At 29.6% G+C, this 14,352-nt stretch overlaps 1 protein-coding gene across 1 annotated transcript in view; it reads left to right on the forward strand.

Moving 5' to 3' along the window:
* LOC140444555 (uncharacterized) overlaps positions 1-14,352 on the forward strand; it is a 66,307-nt gene that overhangs the window by 26,641 nt on the left and 25,314 nt on the right. Inside the window, 1 exon segment of the mRNA XM_072536316.1 lies at positions 13,917-14,045. Within this exon segment, the coding sequence (XP_072392417.1) occupies positions 13,917-14,045 (129 nt within the window).

Here is a 14,352-nt window from a genome sequence, read left to right on the forward strand (position 1 = left end):
AAATAGAGATTCTAAATAATAATAAAATCACTGTTGACTTCATGTTTGTTCCATCACATTCATGTATACAAGGAAATGAAGAAGCAGATGAACTAGCCCGCTTAGCATCGTTCAGCCAGGACTCCATTCTTATTAATGAGGTTTCTTCAGATGATTTCAAGTCAGAAATAAAATATAAAGTGTTAAGTGCGTGGCAAAATAAGTGGAGTGCATCACAAAATAAAATGAAGGAAATCAAACAATTAGTGAAACCGTGGCGTATTATATTTTTTAGGTCGCTAATAACCCTGGTGGTTACAGCGTAAATAAATAAAAAAAAAACTTGTCGGTATACTTCGATTTTACAAAGAAAGGAATATTTTGTTACAAAATTAAACGTTTTCTTATAATGTCAACTCTCTTGGTAAATACCTAACATTAGGGGCATGGTTCCGGCACATTTATCAGCCACCCGCTTCCGTGAAAAATTTTTGTAAATCTTGAAAATATACATTATTTTAAGCTATTTCCAAAAAAAAAATTTGCGGAATTTCCATTTGTTTAAATAAAAAATGACTTTGAAAATTGAAAATTTTACACTTTTTGGGCGGCCATATTGAGAGTTGACTGCGACGTTTCCAAATCTATAAAAATGTATAGTATCACAAATATTCTCTATAATTTAAATTTTATGATATATTTTTTGAAGGGAATACTTCTTTTTACGTAATATACGTGCATAAACACTTATTACTCTGCTCATTAACTTATATAAATACTATTTTAGAATATAATGATTATCTAAATGCAGCAATTGAACATAAATACTAGATAATAATGAAAAATAAAAATGATCAATAAATTCTGTATTATATTTAACAAATTTTAGAAATAACTAAAATCATTAAACAAAATTTTTAAAGAAAAAAATAAGTTTCTTATATTTTAAAGAACTGAAATTCTTCTTATTCCTCTATATATGCAATTCTGCATGTTCATTGGCGGATTAATACCTCTATGGAAGGCTGTCATTCCACTTATCTCTTGCTATTTTGATGACACTGGTCTCCTCCATTCTGCTTATGTTGTTATTCCATGTTTTTTTTTCAATTTTGTGTTCATTTATTTATACACTGTACGTTACATATTCTTCTAATTTCACCACTTATCTTTTGATCTCCGAGCGTAGTTCCTGTAATTTTTCTCATTACTAAAGAACTTAAATGTGCGGTGTTATTATAAAAAAATTAACAATTAAGTAATATATTAACGATTCATTTTTAAATGAGGAACACTTTACGTTTTTATACTAGCTTCAGTGGTAAATATACAACAATTGGAACTATATGCAATAGACTAATAGTTTACCTGTGCAAGGTCGATATGGAAAATCGTGGAAAATGTTAAAAAAAATATATTGAACGTCTTGTTATGTTTAGCAGACAGATGGTGATCTACAAACGTCGGTAGGTCGTCTCATAGCCCCGAAAAGGAACTCAATCTATCCTAAACTAAATAAAAATAATTAAGATAAAATATATTAATCGGTGTATAAAAGGTAAAAGAAATAATAAGTTAGACTTACTCACAATCAATTTAATTTAACTAATCGGACGACCGGTTTCGCTTTCTATAATATGCAAAGCATCTTCAGGTCACGGTACAAAGTTAAAATGCTGAAAATAATAATCCCATATTAGGGTGTTGTCTAATAAAGATAAAACATAGGTAGATGATATAAATTATATAAATTACAGTAATTATGCCAATATTACATGTCTGTGGTTTTATAAATGAATAAAATGTTTAAGCAGACAAGGTAAGACCCACAAATTGGTAACATAGTCTATTAAACTGTAATGAATTAATAAATAAACAAATAAATAAACATTACTTACATGCCGGTACTCTATTAATTGGTGGTTGAAAGAACATGGTTCAAACTATCTTGGATTGTTGATTGGAGAACTCAGGTCAACTATTGTAATTGTTTAACAGTAAACGGGGAAGTTCTTGAGGAGACAGATTTTATCCAATGAAGTAGAGATAGGTGAAATGTATTGTTTGTTTGATGAAAGTAATGTTCTATACCATTAAGTTCTTTAAAGAACTCAAGAACGGAACTCAACCTATCCTCACCTAAATAAAAATAATTAAGGTAAAATATATTAATCGGTGTATATTATTAAGATATTATTAAGATAAAAATATACGAGATAAAAATATAGAAACCAAAACTAATTTAAGATAAATATATATATATATATATATATATATATATATATATATATATATATATATATATATATATATATATATATATATATATATATATATATATATATATATATTAAGTTAGACATAGACGTCGACATTGTCTAACTTTACATTTAAATTTTTCTTTAAGTAATCCAATATTTTGTAAATATTGAATTAATTCAGTATCGCTTTTTTGTGTTATATTATTTATATCAATAATAGAATTCACTTCCATTTTTCAGGAATAAAACCAAAACATAAATTAAACTTGTTTTGACAATTTATAAATTTCATGATTTGTTTAAATAAATATCATTTAAAATATATTTAAAAACTGAAACAAACCTATCACAAAAATTGGCAACCTCGCACAGTCGCTGTCAAACTTCAATGCAAACAACCATAATAAATCAAACAGGTTATATGAGCAAAATTTATTATTTTGTTGATATCAACAACTATTTCATTATAATCTACTGTTCTAAATATTACACACTAATATGATATAATTAAAAGGTTAGTAGGGTCGGATGTTAGTTTTAAAACTATCAGAAGGTAGAGCAAAACGCAGCAACTTCAAATTTATAAAAAACTCGATTTTGACAAAAATGACGGTTACTATTTTGCAATGGGACAGCCGACATATTGCTATGGTTGCTATGTATCAAAAATAGTAGCATTAACAATACATATTGTTAGTAATAAATATTCCATTACTGTGGATTAAAGATTATTAAGAAAAACTAAATTTTCTCTTACAATCTTCTTCTTTCTATGCCGTCCCCACGACCTTTTCAGGAGACATTTCTCCTTTCTAAAAGTTTCTCTGTCTTTTCCAATGTGAAATAATTCATCTACAATCATGTTTGTCCAGTCTCGAATATTTCGCAGCCATGACTTCCTCTTTCTACCTATTCAATGGTGTACACCTTTTTGAGAAATGACAGATATGCATTTAATTCTGAAAAAGTTTTAGTAGGCTAAATTAGGATTTTAGATAATTATTGGTAAATTGGTAATGACAGGAGAATGCCAAGGGAATAGTGCAGCAGCTGCGAGGCGTTATGCAGAAAAATATCCTAATCGAAATACACCATTCAGACGATTATTTCTTTCCATTGATCGTCATTTACGAAAGACAGGCACATTAGATAAAAGTAGATAAAAACGATGAAGAGATTTTGGAAACAAGCTTATCGAAAAAGAACTAAGAGGCAAAACAAATTTTTAAAAACATCGTATTTAACTAATGGTAGTACAATAATAATTTAATCGGAACGTGTAGAAACATTTAGAGGGTTTTAAGGGAACACAACCTCTATAAAATTTTTATGGGGTGTACAAATTTCACTGTTATTTTTTTAAGATATTCCTGCTATAAGAAAGCCACATGTCTATTTTCAATATAAAATCTCTAAGAGTTTTTGATATATAGGAAAAAATAGATTTTAATTTTCTAATTTCAAAGGGCTGTAACTTTTTTTATGTGCACATTTGTACTAAGGTAATTTAGGTTAAATCGAATATTAATTTGGTCCCAGAATATGCGATGTAATCTATGACCTACCTTTTTGTTACGCCCTGTATAAAAACATCTGTTATGTTGTCTTGCTTCTCTGTAGAATGGTTTAATTTCGTTATGTATGTTCTTCTAATTTTTCAATTTGATGTTGTAAATACCGTACTTTAAGTTTTAAATTAGATATACACATTATAAATAGTAACACCGTGCGCCGTCGATTTTCCACGAACTTCCGTTTCCTATCGTCAATAATTGGTCATTATATACAGTGTAGCCCAGTCTGGTTAAAAAAAAAGGTAGAAAAATTTTTCGCAAATATATGAAGCTTTTAAGACATAGGTGGAAGTTACTAGATGACGAATAGATGAAAAAGTACTCGTATTTTTACCTTGCGTTTTTTTTTTAACAATAATAATTTTTAATGGTCACAATTTTATTTTTTGTCTATAGTTTTTTGTCTAAGTTTTTTCTCTTATGTTTTACATAAACAATATTTATATTATTTTTTTATATCAAGAATATCTTTATGTTCCCGTTTTTTAAATTAAAATTGATAAATAATTTACAGAGATATTTGTAAAAAAGCAGTTTTTTTGCACTCATTTATAAATTTTATTTTTCATTAAATAAAATGTTATTAAGACATTTGAGCATCGATGAATTATCGTCTTTTAAATTGTGCGAAATTTCCCCCCAATCAGTCAAATAGTTTAAAAGTTATTTAATTTATCCCCGAGGCTAAATATTTAAACTACCTATTGAACTTGCTCTCTTAATGATGCAAATGGCACATTTAGCAAATTTCATAGGATTCTTCAAGACTTAAACTATCTCAGAAGTTAAATACATAATGCGTTTTCATCGAAATTATTTACAAAATAAACGTTTGAAAAGGGGGTATGTTTTTTACTTATAAACAATTGTAATAACTTCTATATTTTTCAAGCTACAGACTTGTACGTACAACCATTGGATAGCTGGTAAAAAAAACCTCACATCAAAAAAAACCTTTTATGACCAATAGGAACGAAGTTAGGGACTATTTTTAAAAAAATCATATCTTCATTGTTTATAAACATTAAGAAATAAAATTTGCACACATTTTGAATGAAAATCTAAACTTTATATTGAAACTCTATAGCTATAACATTCATTCAATTTTTCGAAACTTGCAGCCCTTTGAAACGAAGGTACTTTCGAAAGATCGACATAGAAAGTGGGTGGAACTGTTTTAGCTCCGTTTTTTTTCCGAGATCGGAACTTCAAATTGAAACACGTAGGAAAAATTTACATTATCTCGGCTTCCATTGCAGCTAGAAGCCTCTTTTTTTAATCTGGGGTAGCTCGTCGAAGTATGAATAACTACATAGTTTTCACTGGCCGGGAAATATGAAAAACCTTGGAAAAATTGGGTCCATTTGAAATTCATAGTTCAAAAATTTACTTTTTTTTTAATTTGGCTGGAATAGTCTGAAATCAAATTGTGACTATAAACTATTGTTTAAAAAAAATGCAAGGTAAAAATACGAGTTCTTTTTCATTTATGCGTCATCTAGTAACCCCCACCTATGTCTTAAAAGCTTCAGATATATATGAAAAATTTTACCGTGTAATCGATGATTTTTGCATAACCAGACTGGGCTAAGTAATAAGAGCGTAGCTTTTTAATTTATTTTTGTAAACAACATGTCTGATTATATGCCCACAGAAAAGATTCAAATAATAAAATGTTTTATATTGGTAATTCTGGACAACAGTATGTAGATTTATTTGCTGTGTTCTTTGAGAGGAGGCCAATTCCTTCCGTACAGTCAGTTAATAATATTGTTAAAAATTTTGAAAGTTGTTATTGCTTTAAAAATTGCAGAAAATGTCACGCTCTACAAGTGTCACCAGAAAAAGCTGAGGAAAGAAAATGCCTGGATACACAAATTTGTGCAACAGTCGAAGTAGATTCAACATGTTTAAGTCGAAGCATTGCTAGGAAGTTAGATGTTAGCAGTGTTACTGTAACGAAAGTGTGGAAAAAGCACGGTTACAAGAATTTTAAATTTAGAAAACGCAGCAGCTTTATCCAGACGACTACTTTCGAAGAATGGAGGCATGTGAAACTCTAATAACGAAGTCAAATGATAAACCCAATTTTATTAAAAACATTTTATTTACTGATGAATCTTCATGATCATAGATGATCTCATCATCTATGATCATCCTAAGGCTAGAGCCAAAAACTTGAATAAATTAAGAAACCAAATAAGAGAAGTCTCCAATGTTATTACAGCGGAAACTCTTACATCTGTCCGCAAAAGTTTTTATGACAGATTGGGAGACTGTTCAGTCGTAGAAGGTCAAATATTTGAATCATTTATGTACGGCATAAAGAATTATTTCTTATTTGATTCAGAATTATTTTTTATTTTTAATAAGAGTATGTTTTTTGTATTATTTTTTTAAAGAAATGCGCTTTCATTTTTAATTTAACCACAAAAATTTGTGCATATTCTTAAAAACCAATACAAATGCACCACTTTATAATAGTCAGTGCATTTTTATCGAGTTTATGTTATAAAAAATGAACCGAGTGTACGCAAGCAAACCAAAAAATCTACGGACGTAGTTGCATATCCCTTGCCTTGTTATGTGTTACTACATAGTTTTCTCGTTTTCTTTCTAGGAGTCTTGGTATCGAGCAAAGGGGATCGGAGAGTTCCAATTACCTTGTACGAGGCAATGTTCCGATTTTAGCGCTTTATGTATTTGCAATACCTAATCCAAAACCTAACGCACTTGTCAATACCTAATCCAAAACCTAAGGCACAAATGTCCCTTTTGTGCCTTAGTGTTCTTTTAGCTGCGGCTCTCTAGCCCAGGAAAATAAGCATTTTTTCATGACACTCGTCAGGCCAGCCAAACGACAGTTGTTTTGAGTAGTATGGACCTCTGTAACAAAAACCTATATTATGTTTCCTGCAGTCGATTTTTTGGACTTAATTAGTTATTAACATTTAAGGTCAAAAAACTGAAAATTTTTGCTTTTTTCGTCTATCAGCAGAAATTGAAGCGTTTGAAACGAGTTTTGGAAGAAAAGAAACTTATAGATCATATAAAACCTCCAAAAAGTCGTTTTCTAAATGTTTTTATCCTTATTTATTGCTTGGGAGGTTGCAAAGTAAGTCAACAATTTTGGTTTTTTATAAATGTTTGAAAATTAACTGTTATAAAACTTTTTTGAAAATTAACTTATAACATTTATATTTTATGGAATGTTGTATCGTGTAGTCCTTAAAATATGGTCAAAATTTCAAAGTAATCGATCAAATAGTTTAAAAGTTATTTTATTTGTTTATCCCAAATTCATTTTTCTGCAACAATATAAGTCAGAAAATTATATAGTTTTAGTAATTGTAAGGGTAGTTTCTAAAGAAAGATGACTTGTTCTATTATTTACATTAAAAAAAATTTAGAAAATTAATTTTAAATATTGCAAAATAATTTTGCAAAAACATGTCGATTTTTTGCTTATAAACAATTAGAATAACTTTTTAACCATTACCTGTAAGTATATTATTTTTTTATATTTAAAACGCCTGAATTTTTTCATAAATTTAAAAGAAAAAAAATTTCTCCTAAAATAATTTGGGACAAAGTTAGCCATTTTTTTTTTATTTAATTCATAGCAACTTTGTTTATAACACTTAGGAAATCTAATTAGCACTATTTGAAAGAATATACTTTATAGTTTTAATGTACCAAATTCTAAAAATATTGCCCCTTAATGGAATCGTCCACAAAGCTTCAAAATGTGTTATTTGTTCAAAAAATGGCCGGCTTTGAACTCGCAGCTGTTCTCTGTATCTCTGGTCCTTTTTTATGTATTTCAACGTTTCTTTTGGAACTTGTATGTACTTTTTAAGTATGTACGAATATGCATTAATTTTTTCAATTTTTTTTAATAATATTTAAGATAGGTAAGTTTAAATGTAAAACAAAAATATTTATCATTATTATATACCTCTTTAATAACATTGTAAATAATTTAGTAATAATTTGATTTGATAGAAATAAAGTTAGAATAATTTCTTTGCCTTAAAATTTTACTTATATTTTTTTTTATAACATCTATGTAAATTTATCAATCTATTTTTTACAATATTGTAAATAAATCTAATCTAATACATCTAATTGTCCATGACATATGAATGTTATAAGTTTATTTTCAAAAAAGTTATTAACATTTATAAAATACCGAAACTTTTGACTTATTTTGCAACTTCCTAAGCAACAAATAAGACTAGAAACATTTAGAAAACGCCATTTTGAAGGTTTTTATATGACATGATATTATAAGTTTCTTGTCTTCTAAAATTTGTTTCAAATGCCTTACTTTTTGCTGATAGACGAAAAAAGCGAAAATTTTCGGTGTTGTGACCTTAATTTGTTAATAACTAAGTTATTCCAAAAAATCGACTGCAGGAAACATATAGGTTTTTGTTACAGAGGTCCATACTACTCAAAACAACTGTCGCTTGCCTGGCCGGACGAGTGTCAAAAACAGGGTACTTTTTTGCTTATTTCCCTGGCCTACTCCTTTATTGAATTGTATACTTTTTACCTGATAGATTCGACAAATTATTCATTCTTCTTTGTTTTTTGTTTCTTTTAGGGCTTGAAAATACACATTTCATAATTTTTATACCTAAATAAAAATTATTATTTGATGAAACAGTTTAAGAAATTGTTTTCTACAATTGCAGATAAACCACAAAATTTGGGTTGCCAAAACAATTTTTGGTCGAATGGCCTAATTTTCTTACCTATCAAACCACTATCTAATGTTTAATATTATTGTTTTTCGGATATTAACATATATAAAGGCTATTTGTTTCATAGTTCTTCAGTCTTTGAACTCAGTCTTCCAGTTGAATATTTGCCGTAACAAATACAGGTAAATTTTTTTTATACAATTGCCCAAATGAATATTTTTTTATGTACATGTTTTTTATTTTACTCCATATCACAAGTTTTTTTTTTAATTAAATTGTACGTATTCAAAATTAAAAATATTCTAGTGACACAGTCTTACATATCTCTCTGACTTAAAAGATTATATTTATATTATGGCTATATTTTTTAAAGGCTTGTAATTCTACTAAGAAATGTCTGTTTTATTCACCGTATAGATCTTATATCTTATATAAATATACTCGTTTAACCCATCTTTTGTGTCTTTGTATTAGTCTCTTCTTGTAAATCTTTATTTATTTCTTCGTAAACTTTCTTTAATAATCTAAACCTACTAATTTTATATTGTCTCACATTATATCGTCTAAGGAAATAATAACTTTTTCTACCTATAACTTCTTTTTCGTCTTCTGTTTGCTTAGACATGACTCTGTCTGTTTTTAAATGTGCCTCCACTAAGTTGTCGTTCCATCGTCCATCGTTTTCGAGGTCTTTCCACCTATCGTCATCCTATTGGGAAACCGCCACTACTACCGTCTTTACTACTCTATTTGTTGTCATTTGGCTTGTATGATCATTCCATTCTACTCTTCTATTTTTTACCCAGTTCTTGATGTTCTCTACCTTGTATCTCTGTCGTATATCTGTACTTCCAGCTTTGTATCATATTGTCTTACCATTGATATTTCTAAGGGTTTTCATCTCTGCCATTTAATAACTCTGTTCTCTCTGTGTCAGGTCGTATTTCTGCAGCATATGTCATTATCTGATGCCTGTTTTAAAAATGCTGCTTTATTTCTCTCCTTATTTCTCCATTTTAATTTATTTAGGCTACCTGAGTCTCTGTTAGCTCTATTAAATTGATCTTTCACTTCTATTTCAAGTTTCCCTAGCTAAATAGTGTGATGACTAGATATTAAAACATTTGTTCTATTATCTGACTCTCCAGCTATAATTTACATCTTAGTAGATTAGTTGTTACAACCATGCATTTTGCCTTTTTTGAAGAAATTAACTTATTAAATTTTTTGACGGTTATATTAAATTGTTGCATCATACGTTGTAAATCATCTTCACTTCCATCATCATCATCATGCAACCTCTTTTGTCCACTGCTGGACATAGGTCTCTCCCCACTCTTCACGGTTCTGTGCTTCTTGTTGCCATTTATTGGATATTCGTCTAATGTCGTCCATCCAGCGTGTTGGTGGTCGTCCTCTGCTGCGTTTGTCTTCTCGTGGGCGCCAGTCAATTAGTTTTCTGGTCCATTTTGTGTCTTTCAGTCTCGCTATGTGACCTGCCCATTCCATTTCATATAGCTTGGCTATACGTTCGACGACATCACTGAGACCTGTTCTTTTCCTTAAGTCTTGATTCCTTATTTTGTCTTTTTTGTCACGCCGAGAATTGATCTTTCCATGCGCTTTTGTGTCACTCGCATTTTTAGTGCTGTTGTTTTTGTGAGCGTGAGAGTTTCTGCTCCGTATGTCATAATAGGAAGAACGCATTGGTCAAATGTCTTCCATTTCATAGCTATCGGGATGTTGCTCTTAAAGATGTCTCTTAGTGAACCATACGCCGCCCAAGCAAGTGTTATTCATAGTTGAAATTCGCAGGTCTGGTTGTCCTTGCCCATTCTGATTTCATGACCAAGATATATGTACTTTTCTGTCAATTCTACCACTTGATTTTGAATAATTAGGTGTTCGCTGGGAACTAAATTTGTCATAAATTTGGTCTTACTGATGTTCATTTTTAGACCTATTGTTGAAGATACGTTTTCTAATTCTTGTACCATTTGTTGTGCTTCACCCAGATCTTCGGTAATAAGTACTATGTGCATGTGTACTATGGAGCATTTCTCCATCTATTTTTATTCCTCTACTTTCCCACTCTAGCATTTTAAAGGCGTATTCGAGGACCGTTATAAATAATTTAGGCGAGAGAGTGTCGCCCTGTCTCACACCTCGCTTGATATGAATTTCTCTGGTGGTATCATGTAGTTTTACACGCATTGTGGCGTTTTGGTATAATGTTTGTACTAGCTTTGTGAGCCGGTAATCTATTCTACTATTGTTCAGAGCAGTTATAATGCTGTCTAATTCCACAGTGTCGAAGGCTTTGTGAAAGTCTACGAAGATAAGTACCAGTGGTCTGTTATGATCTAGCGACTTTTCTATTAAGGTCTTTACTGTTTGCAGGTGATCGTTTGTTCCGAATTTTGAGCGGAAGCCAGCTTGTTCTCGGGGCTGGTAAAAATTTAACTTTTTCTCTAGTCTTGTCGTAATTGGCTACGACATATTCACTTTGATAGATTAATATTGCATGGTCCGCATAGCAAATCGCATAGCAAATTATTTTAAGTTGCCTTTCTCGCATTTTGTATCATTTTTTAATTCTTACTTGTTTTATTATTTCATCCATGACCAGGTTGAACACTAGGGGCTCAGGGAATCTCTCTGTATTACTCCATTGCTAGCTTTAATTGGGTTAGTTAGTTCTTCTTCTTCTTTAACTTTTATTGTGTCTTTCTGGTAGATATTGTCTATTGTTTTGATTTTTCCTACGGATATCTCTCATGCGTACAATAAGTGGATAACGCCCTTTAATAAAACCCTGTCAAATATATTTTTTAGGTCCACTAGAGATAAATACGCCGTTTTTTTGTAATCTAATGATATCTCTTGCTCTTTCTTCATTATTAATATAGCGTCGGTACATAATATTCACGACTTGTTCAAAACCTTGTTGTTCTTTTGCTGATCTTATAATTGCATTTAGTTTATTGGTTATCACTTTGTTTGTTAATTTTAGTGTTCTGTTTAATAAGTTAATTCCTTTGTAATTCTCCGGATCCGATTTGTCTTTCTTTTTGAAGAGAAATATTAGAATACTTGATCTCCATTCTTGTGGTATTTTGTGATTTTGTATTTTTTAATTTCCTTAATGCTTCCTTGACCTCTGCGTCTTTAATGTTTATTTCTTCATTTGTCGTTACTTCTGGTGTTGGTAGTTCAATATCGTCACCATTAGCAAATAGTAGGCTGCCTATGTTTTTTTTCTAAATGTGTTTATTTTTTATTAGTTCGTTCATTTCTTTTCTTTGTCCTCTCATAATTCTCCATATTTCTCATTGAGTTTTATGGAAGTCGGGTTCCATATATTTTGAGAAGCTCTGTCAGTATTCCCTTTTGATTGTATTTCTGATTCGTTTATAGTGGTTGTATACCTGTTGTGTTTGTTATGTTCTGTATTGTAAAAAAGGCTTATCTATATCATTATCTGAATATACCCACTCATAAATGATTGCTTGTGTGCCACACTTTATTCAAAATCACACATTATTTTTATACCTTATCTATTTTGTTAATTTACCTGTTCTGTTATTTTAACAACTTAATATTAAGATTAAGAATTAAGTAAATAAAGTGTTTCTGTCCTCTGGCCTGTCGAAATGTGCAAATACTAGTCGCTTGCAATAGAGCAAAGAGCTTTTTTAGTGCTCTATTGCTCTAAAAAAATATAAGCCATATATTTTGTCATTCGAGCACAAAAAATTCTAACTTTTCACGTCTGAATCGCTTATATATAGGTATATATAGGTATATATATATATATATATATATATATATATATATATATATATATATATATATATATATATATATATATATATATCCGATTCAGACGTGAAAAGTTTGAACTAATTTGAAATTCCATACACAAAATCAAATTTATTGTGATTTAATTAGCAAATTAAAAAACAAACAATTTTATTTAATGAATTTTTCCGTCGACCGTCCATTTATGATCAATTTTAACACCCTCAAAATCATTGATTAATGACCCCTATTAATGAATGATTTTCTATTATTGAACGATTTCATTATAGGCAACACACCATACATTGCTTGCATAAATTAATTAAACGCTCCGTGATTGGCAGTGACCTGTGCTGTAGGCAACCAAACATATACCCATTTATATTCCCACTAAAAAATTTAAAATGAAGTAGCCGTGCAAATTTATTATAGTTCAATAAATGTCTCGTTTCCACAATTTGCCTTTGTATTTTTCTAAAAGGATTTACTTTAATTAGTTCCCTATCCAACAACTGCTTCCCGGGTTCTGCTTATAAAAACAAAACTGTCGACAAACGCCTAACAATGTTTATTGCTCCGATTGGAGGGCCAAAATTCAAGAATAGTAAATTATTTTACTTACAAATACTGCAACTACAGCTTTCAACACTTTCTTTGCACTACTTTTTACCACAATAATTTTTCTTTCACCGGTTTAAAAAAACAAACTATCGGCACACTTCTTTCAGTTTTATCTTCACTCGCTTCAAGTCCAACAGCAGATGATCCTACTTGCTTTTTCAATCTCATTCCTTCCATAATTTCTTGTAACTTACACATTCTTTCTTTGCATGCAACCAAATTCCAAAACTCTCCAAATTTCTAAAACTCAACTAATTCCAATTCCCGTAATTGTGTACAAATCATATAAGACAATAACTTTCTACTTTTTCCTTCATTGTTAATGACATCTTTTGAGATAACAGATATGAATTCCTGAAAACGACAGGTAGATATCATATTTCAATGCAACCTATTATTTACAAAATATTCTTAAATCTATTGATTTCCATAATTTAGAAAGTCCCAGTTCAAAAAATGACAAAAATTAAAGCAGTATATCTAGAATCTAACTATACTTCACATAATTTTACAAATTATTTGTCTTCTTCTTCTTCTCTATACATTTTTCTCTACATACAAATTCAGATCATATTAATATATATATATATATATATATATATATATATATATATATATATATTATGTATATATATATATATATATATAAATTTATATATATATATATATATATATATATATATATATATATGTATATGTATATGTATATGTATATGTATATGTATATGTATATGTATATGTATATGTATATGTATATGTATATGTATATGTATATGTATATGTATATATAGCTTATCAAAGGGTTCAGCCGTGTCAATTTTCACTGCGCCGAATTTTCGACATTCTCTCTGATGTCTTCTTCAGGGCTTTCGGGGTCCCAGTATCCTGAGCCCCCAGACACTACACTGTTTACTAATCTACTGTTAGTGTATATAAGTATTTATGTATTAATAGTTTAAACAATATTTTAGAAACTATTGCTTAACATGTCTACCAGTGCTAAGAATCATGTTGTCAAGCTCTTTGACAGGCCAAAAGAACTGGTTATTATGCCCAAAGGAGATGACAATACTGTATTTGACGTTCCTGGGGATTATATTGTAAGTATGACTTAATTTACATTGCATTAAAATTGGATTTTATGTGCTAATTTTTATATTAATAATTATAGTTTATTTGATGAACATTGAGACCAATCTCCATTAACTTGTTTTACTAATTATTTTTTATTTTCTCATAACTCAAATATTAGATGTTTAATTGAAGTGCTCCTTCCCAGGGTTCTCAATTTTTCATTTTAATTAAATTAATAATTTTGATCACAATTAAAGGTTAAAATACGTTTATTGACGTTTCAATTTCCACTTCGGAAATCGTTCTCAAAATACGAACAATAGTAAATTAAAC

Source organism: Diabrotica undecimpunctata, chromosome 6, assembly GCF_040954645.1.
Source record: "Diabrotica undecimpunctata isolate CICGRU chromosome 6, icDiaUnde3, whole genome shotgun sequence".
Lineage (NCBI taxonomy): Eukaryota > Metazoa > Arthropoda > Insecta > Coleoptera > Chrysomelidae > Diabrotica > Diabrotica undecimpunctata.